The 8,915-nt window shown below is 46.7% G+C and overlaps 1 protein-coding gene across 1 annotated transcript in view; it reads right to left on the bottom strand.

The window, feature by feature from the left end:
• Positions 1-648: 648 nt before the first annotated feature.
• Positions 649-8,915, bottom strand: part of FBXW10B (F-box and WD repeat domain containing 10B) — a gene marked incomplete at its 5' end in the record, with an annotated part of 28,487 nt that continues 20,220 nt past the window's right edge. The window contains 4 exons of the mRNA XM_082272658.1: positions 649-1,538; positions 3,498-3,698; positions 6,479-6,768; positions 6,893-7,051. Coding sequence (XP_082128784.1) covers positions 661-1,538; positions 3,498-3,698; positions 6,479-6,768; positions 6,893-7,051 — 1,528 coding nt within the window. The 3' untranslated portion in view covers positions 649-660. The remainder of the gene's footprint in view (positions 1,539-3,497; positions 3,699-6,478; positions 6,769-6,892; positions 7,052-8,915) is intronic.

Here is an 8,915-nt window from a genome sequence, read left to right as displayed (position 1 = left end):
TGGTGTCAGTGGGAGGAATAGTGCCCCATCATTGGTATTAGTGAGAGGAATAGTGGCCCATTGTTGGTATCAGTGGGAGGAATAGTGCCCCATTGTTGGTGTCAGTGGGAGGAATAGTGCCCCATTGTTGGTGTCAGTGGGAGGAATAGTGCCCCATTGTTGGTGTCAGTGGGAGGAATAGTGCCCCATCGTTGGTGTCAGTGGGAGGAATAGTGTCCCATCATTGGTGTCAGTAGGAGGAATAGTGCCCCATCATTGGTTTCAATGGAAGGATTCGTGTCCCATTGTTAGTATCAGTGAGATGAATTGTACCCTTTTGATGGTGTCATTGGAGAAATAATGCCCCATTGTCAGTGTCAGCGACAGGGATTATACCCTATTATTGGTGTCAGTGGAGTAACAGTACCCTAAGGGCCAGGTAAGGGCAAGCAAAGAGCTGCATCCAACCCCTTTGGCTGCAGTTTGGAGACCATTGGTCTAAAGCAGGGATCCTCAAACTACGGCCCTCCAGCTGTTGCGGAACTACACATCCCATGAGGCATTGTAAAACTCTGGCATTCACAGACATGACTAGGCATGATGGGAATTGTAGTTCCTGAACAACTGGAGGGCCGTAGTTTGGAGACCATTGGTCTAGAGCCCTGGATATTGAAACCATGGTCATAGATAAACATCCGGCCCAAATTCAGGTGCAGCAATTTTTCCTTCCTTTGTGAAGCCATCGATGTTCTTCCCTTGTATTTTCATCAGCCAGGCCTTCTTGCTCTCCTTGCTTTTCATTGTCTGGGTCAATGCCTCCACTTCTTTATGCTGCAGCATCTTCTGTGCTTGAAACTCCTTCAACTGCTTGACGGTGAGGAGCTGGAACCCTCCCCGCTCTCGGTACGGGTCCACCGATGCAACCTGCGTGGTCACCCCCCGCTTTGGGGCAGCCTTTTTTGGCCGTTGACCCATGATCATTCGTGAAGGCTGGAGGATCTCGGGGCTCGTATACAAGCCAATCTGCTTTGCGGTGGTTTCAATGGCGGAGGTTGACCTTCTCTGCAAAGCCAAACTTCGTTGCTTCTTCCTATAAGTAATACTGGTCTGGGGCCGCACGATGGCCGGGATCGGTATGGTGGACTGAACCCCCGGTCCGTGTATGGACTCATTTCTTTTAAGGCCCAGCTTTCTCATTTCGAAGGCAGTCATGATTTTCCTCATCTCCGATGGGGCAGCGGAAGACTTCAGATACTCCAGAAGGGCGAAAAGGTCAACTTGCTGGCTTTCTTTGGAGTTGACGTTTTGGATGACCACCTTTCTGTCTTCGTTCTTGGACGATGGAGCTCCCCATTCGTCCCGGATCCTTGAGTTGTGCTCCAGGTTGGTCCCAATTTCGTCGGCCTTCTGTAAATTCTGTATGGTGCTAACTTTTAAAAGGATTTGGTTGGGACTCATTGGCGTGTGAGGGCCGCGTCTTTTCATGCGGCGCAGAGTTGCACTCTGGCTGGTGGAAAGGACTGATTTGTGACCAGGGGAACCATAACCCGACTCTCCATCTCCATCTGGAATTAGAAGGAAGATGTATTATTAGTATTGTTATGAGGAGTCGTTCAATGAATGACATTTACGCCAATCAATTTGCATCTGTTCAGGTAAGCTTTACTGAGATTACTCGCGCAAGGACCACATCTCATACAGAGAGAGCATGTGATGGCTTATACATTTTTGATACATCCTTTTATAGTTATTACATTAAAGCCTATGGCGGGCATAGGTCCAAAAACATGGTCATACAAGATTACACAATATTTCATAATTCATCCTTTGTTGATTATTTGCAAAGTTCTTGGTCATCTTGCCCTAAAAGCAGGATGGGTGTATGACAATTAAAAATGATGGATAATATGCAATTAATGGCCGGTTACTGGAACTATAATTATCTAAGCCAATATATTTTTTTATCTGTTATTCCGGAAAGTTTAGGGAAGCTCTTTTGGCAGAACATTTCATGTTATACTTGACATATATTCATAATAAAGACAACATAACAGACTCAGACTGAATTTCTAAAACTATGATTTTTAAGTACATTCAGGGATTAAGAGGGGACTCTAGACTGCTATACTGAATATGGATATATGAATATGTAATATAAAAGTCTTTAAGAGTCCTCAATATGTTCTCATATCTCGACAGTATTAACTGGGTCATAATCCCTGACCTATTCCTGATCTCTTTGTGCTGAGCTCTATTCTATATGCTTTGTGTACACCCCGAAAACCTGCATGGTTCCCCAGAACTAAGACGTTTTATTTTGATGTATATTTCAGGTGGATCCTTTTTTCTGGCCTCAGGATTGGTTAGAACCTCTGGTCAGGGTACATAGCTGTGACCATGGACACACTATGGACAGAAATACAGGTTTACAGATGTCACAAGAAGGGAAATGGAGAGGAAATTTCCCATGTGAGGACACTTGTTCTAGAGACAATTGGGGGATCCCCCCCTTGCTCCAAGGAGATGTCCTCTAACTTCCTGTCATTTATCGTAGACAGTAAGTAAATATTTCTTTCTTTTATATCTATCCATCCATCCATCTATCAATTCACCTATCAATCCATCCATCCATCCCCCTATCCATCCATCCCCCTATCCATCCATCCATCCATCTATCCATCCATCCATCTATCCATTCATCCATCCATCCATCTATCCATCCACCTATCCATCCATCCACCCATCCATCCATCCATCCACCTATCCATCTATCCATCCATCACTCCATCCATCCATCCATCCATCCACCTATCCATCCATCTATCCATCCATCCATCCATCCATCCATCCATCCATCCATCCACCTATCCATCCATCTATCCATCCATCCATCCCCCTATCCATCCATACATCCATCCACCTATCAATCCATCCATCCATCCACCTATCCATCCATCCATCCATCCACCTATCCATCCCTACATCCATCCACCTATCAATCCATCCATCCACCTATCCATCCATCTATTCATCCACCCATCCAACTCTATCTATCTATCAAGATGTGGCCGGACCAGAGTCTTGTAGAGTGGGAAAATTATCGTTTTATCTCTGGAGTGAATCCCCTTTCTAATACATGCCAATATTCTGTTGGCTTTGCTTGAAGCAGCTTGACATTGCATGCCATTGCTGAGCTACTAGGACCCCCAGGTCCTTTTCCATCCTAGATTCCTCCAGAGGTTCCCCCCCTAGCGAGTAACTTGCATTCATATTTTTATCACCCAAATGCATTACTTTACATTCTTCAACATTAAACCTCATCTGCCATGTAGATGCCCTCTCCTCCAATTTATTGAGGCCTTCTTGTAGAGTTTCTTTATCCTGCTGTGAAGTGATTGCCCTGCTTGGCTTTGTATCATCAGCAAATATTGAGATTGTGCGATTTATCTCATCCTCTATATCATTTATGAATAAATTAAACAGAATTGGTCCCAGGACAGATCCAAATATATAATTACCGGAATCCTCCTTGGTCTTCATGGCAGGTGCTGTGCTCGCTCGGCTGAAGACTCCTGGATTGCTTTGGCCGGCTGTTTGTGGTCTGCAGGCTGATGGAGGCTTCTTGAAAAACTCGGGCTGTAGGTCAATGTAGGCAAAACTCCTGCGGTAATTTGTCAGCTCAGGCCATGTCGCCGGCTTCAGAGAGTTCAAATGTAGATCTTCAGAAAAAAAAGGCAACGGTTTACCATTAACGTGAGTCATCTTATGTATGTCTAATCATCAATTTAATCTCAAACCCTGGAAGAGCCCAGTCCATCCTACATCTGGGAAGAGCCCAGTCCATCCTACATCTGGGAAGAGCCCAGTACATCCTACATCTGGGAAGAGCCCAGTACATCCTACATCTGGGAAGAGCCCAGTCCATCCTACATCTGGGAAGAGCCCAGTCCATCCTACATCTGGGAAGAGCCCAGTACATCCTACATCTGGGAAGAGCCCAGTCCATCCTACATCTGGGAAGAGCCCAGTACATCCTACATCTGGGAAGAGCCCAGCACATCCTACATCTGGGAAGAGCCCAGTCCATCCTACATCTGGGAAGAGCCCAGTACATCCTACATCTGGGAAGAGCCCAGTCCATCCTACATCTGGGAAGAGCCCAGTCCATCCTACATCTGGGAAGAGCCCAGTCCATCCTACATCTGGGAAGAGCCCAGTACATCCTACATCTGGGAAGAGCCCAGTCCATCCTACATCTGGGAAGAGCCCAGTCCATCCTACATCTGGGAAGAGCCCAGTCCATCCTACATCTGGGAAGAGCCCAGTACATCCTACATCTGGGAAGAGCCCAGTCCATCCTACATCTGGGAAGAGCCCAGTCCATCCTACATCTGGGAAGAGCCCAGTACATCCTACATCTGGGAAGAGCCCAGTACATCCTACATCTGGGAAGAGCCCAGTCCATCCTACATCTGGGAAGAGCCCAGTCCATCCTACATCTGGGAAGAGCCCAGTACATCCTACATCTTGGAAGAGCCCAGTCCATCCTACATCTGGGAAGAGCCCAGTCCATCCTACATCTGGGAAGAGCCCAGTCCATCCTACATCTGGGAAGAGCCCAGTACATCCTACATCTGGGAAGAGCCCAGTACATCCTACATCTGGGAAGAGCCCAGTCCATCCTACATCTGGGAAGAGCCCAGTACATCCTACATCTGTACCTAAAAGGGACAAAGGCTGAGCAGCACTGACTTCATATTGGGAAGAACAAAGGATTCTGGGACAGAACGTAGAGGGAGCTCCACAAGTTTCACCCCCTCAGGATTATGGTAAGAATGGAAGTTGGAGCCATGTTGGTTCACAGCTTTACCCACTTGCCATCGTTTTACCCCCAACAAGGATTCAATAAGGAATGGATCTTTGCTCTTGCAAGGCTCTGATGTTTTAAAGATGCCTTAGAAAACAAACCACATGGGACCTTCAAACCCCACCAGGAGAGCACTTTATTCCTGACTTTAGTCAATATTGCTGATGACAACTGTTTTGTTCCTAGATCTCAGCTGCAACATAACCATCTGGTTCTGCTTTCCCTGTGTTGGCAATTGCAAGGGCCTTCCACCTCACCGGATATTAGTATAACTCTAATTTTCACAAAATCTTGTCAAATTTTCATAAGGTAGGACGTCCAGTCTTTCCTTTATTTCTTATAACTATAATAAATTATTATAAACAGGTGTAATAGAAAATCAAAAAATCATATAGATAAATCTACAACACTAACAGCGCTCATAAAACAAGTGAATTGACATGAATAATAAGGTCACTCTCCTACAAGAGGGATGGTGACACGAAGTAAAGTTTGTAACAGTTCCAATGAGAGACAATCCAAAACTTAGGGACAAGGGTGTGAAAGATTCCTTAATCGTCACCAACCAATCACCAATCACCGGTGCTCCCCCCTCTCTCTTGGAACTCACCAGACAAATGGTCAAGGCTCGCCTTCAGAATAAAATCCAATCATCCTATGGCTGTCCCCGAACTTGTATGGTCATACTCCTTAACACTTTAATAGCCTTCACATAGAACTCCATTCAAGATGTCATGTAAAATGAAGAGTGGGGCACATAGTGTAATACCGCAATATAATGAATCAAAATAAAATACACAGGCACCCCACGCTCTCAGTGGAAGTCCTTACGACGAAACGCGTCAGAGCGTGTGTGCGCGGTCGCCTGCTACTACGCTGGTCTACGCTACGATCTCCTGGAGGACAGGTGTGAATCAAGTGGTGGACATCAAGCGTGCATAATTTATTGAATGCCTTCATATCATGTTTTGTCTGTAAGTAGAAACCTTGAGGGGAACAGGGTGCCTGTGTATTTTATTTTGATTCATTAAATTGCGGTATTACACTATGTGCCCCACTCTTCATTTTACATGAGATCTTGAATGGAGTTCTATGTGAAGGCTATTAAAGTGTTAAGGAAGGAGTATGACCATGCAAGTTCGGGGACAGCCATAGGATTATTGGATTTTATTCTGAAGGCGAGCCTTGACCATTTGTCTGGTGAGTTCCAAGAGAGAGGGGGGAGCACCGGTGATTGGTGATTGGTTGGTGACGATTAAGGAATCTTTCACACCCTTGTCCCTAAGTTTTGGATTGCCTCTCATTGGAACTGTTACAAACTTTACTTCGTGTCACCATCCCTCTTGTAGGAGAGTGACATTATTATTCATGTCAATTCACTTGTTTTATGAGCGCTGTTAGTGTTGTAGATTTATCTATATGATTTTTTGATTTTCTATTACACCTGTTTATACTTATTCGATTATAACAGCAGCTGAAACCTCACTGGTCTTGTAAGTTTTGTTTTTTTATATATATCTCTGACTTTGATAGAGCGCGGGGTGAGTGTTGAACTTGCAAAGTAGCATTTGTACAAATTTTCTTCACTCCTTTATTACTATAATAAATTATTATCTTAAAACATTACAATACCATGGGCTCTCTTTGTGCTTCTAGCAGACAAGCTTCGAGCGTGGTGGGAGAGTTGAGTCTTGGCCTCCACCTCTTCCTCCTCATTCATCTGGTAGATCTTCCGGTTGCTCGATCCAACTCGTTTCATTCTTTGTGCTCGGATATAACTGTAAGGCCTGACCCGGATGGGGGAGGAATGAAACCTTTCCCGTTCTTTCATGGTGTCCACTCTTTCTGATGTCTGTGAGTAATCCCATGACACCTCCTCAAACTGGAAGATCATGATGCTGGTCAAGACATTTATGACCATTCTGCAAAGGAAGGATAGAAGAAAAGAAAGTCTGCTTAGGACACAGGCGCAGTGTTCTATAGGGATTATTACCATTTTTTTTTTCTTTTTAGAGTTGTCTGATGAAAGAGAAAACAAACTTTCACCTGTTATCGCGAATGCACATCGTGGCCACCGGGTCCGCTCTGCTATTGGCCCTCATAACTCGGAGGCAATCTCCATTGAGGAAGTTAAACACGCGGATTTTGCCATCAGCACAACCTGTAATGACTCTGAGGTAGAGGAACTCCAAACACATCACCTCCCTAAAAGACAGAAAATGCTTAAAGTGGACTTCAAAGTAACTTCATGTCTGCGTGGATAAATTCCTAACATGTTGCAATATATTGTTGGAGTGTACACTTAATTAAAGCAGATCTTACCCCTCCACCCCCCCCCCCCTTTTTTTTTTTATAACCACTGCTTACTGGGTTAGAGGTCGGGGAGGACTGGGCCAGGGGGCAGGGGGACAATTGCCCCCTGGGCCGCTCTGATGCCCTGTAAAAAGGCTGCACCCACCGCTTCTGCCACAGACATGCCTAAAGGATTCCTGGTGAAGAGGAATAAAAAGTCCCCACTGCTGACCTACTGAGTGCGGGATAAAGACAAGGACAGAGCGCAGCCCCCCCAGCATGGATGGTGCTAATTGTGTCTGAGCAGAGGCCGGTTCAATGCCCCATTGGAGACTCTCCTCACCTGGCCAGCCCCAACCAAGCAGTCCCAGCTCCCCCCAACTGCCCCCTGCTGGCCATGTTGGGAACCAGGATTCAGTCGATGAGTAAAGAGTATCAGGAGCAGAGCTTCAGCCTGGAATGGGGGTCAGGAGGAGGACAGGAAGAGGGAGAGCGGGGGGGGGGGGGGCCTTTTCGCTGCACCATGGGCCTCTGGTTTGTACTTACCCCCTGGACTGAAAGTAGCCAGTATGCCCCTGTTAGGGGTTATACACAATTCAGATACTCGCCCACTCAGCGGATCCAGCATTGAACTGCTGAGATCCTCTTCTCTTGTGCTACAAAAGGAGGAGGAGGTGTGGAGGCCCACCCAAGAGCTGGCAGCTTCCTGACGATGTCACACATAAACATGGGGTCCCACCCCTCCATGTTCTTATGTGACGTCACTGGGAGGCTGCTGGCTCCTCCGGGCTCAGCCGATGGGCATCCCGAAGACGTACCACAAGGCACTCCCCCTCCTCCTTGCCTGAAAAAAAGACATATGCATGTCACAAAACCCAGGAGGCATAGTCTATCATTCACAAAAGGAGGAGGGGGGTGCCCAGTGCCGGGACAAAGTCATCTAGAACCCAGGGCAAACATACCAAACTGCACCCCCCTACATTGTATGAGCATTGTGTGTCAGCAAAAATCCCCCCCCCCCCAAAAAAAATAAACAAATCGAGCACTAATCTGCATGCTTACCCCCTATGCATAAATTCCCTTTCCTCCCAACACAAATCTTCCCTTCAAGCCCAAATCCTCTCTTTCTAAACCCTGCCTAAAAAAATCCCCCAACCTAGCACAAATCCTCTACCCCAACCCCAAATCCCCCCCTCCCAGCACAAATTCTCCCCCCAATCCCCCCCTCAAAAAAATAATTTCCCCTCCTAGCATAAATACCCCACAATCATCCCAACTAGCACAAAAATCCGCCCCCCCCCCCGCCAAATATCATCTCTTCTAACACAACCCCCCTTGAAGCACACATCCTCTTTCCCACATCCCCCCTCCTAGCACAAATTTCCCCTTTTAGCATAAATACCCCCCCCAACCATCCCTCCAAGCACAAAGCCCCCCCCCCCTCCCAGCACAAATTCTCCCCCCAACCCCCCCCCCCTCAAAAAAAAATTCCCCTCCTAACATAAATACACCACAATCATCCCAACCAGCACAAAGCCCCCCCCCCCCCCCCACTATATCACCTTTTCTAACACAACCCCCCTTGAAGCACAAATCCTCTTTCCTCCACCCCCCCCCCAGCACAAATTTCCCCTTTTAGCATAAATACCCCCCCAATCATCCCTCCCAGTACAAACCCTCTTCCCCCATCCCCCTGCCCAACACAAATCCCCCCTCCCTCCCCTCAAATCACCATTCCTAGCGCACACCAGCTAATTAACCCTCCCAGAACAATTCT

Source organism: Pelophylax lessonae (assembly GCF_965119305.1).
Source record: "Pelophylax lessonae genome assembly, chromosome: 11".
NCBI lineage: Eukaryota > Metazoa > Chordata > Amphibia > Anura > Ranidae > Pelophylax > Pelophylax lessonae.
This window is presented reverse-complemented; position numbering and strand designations above follow the sequence as displayed.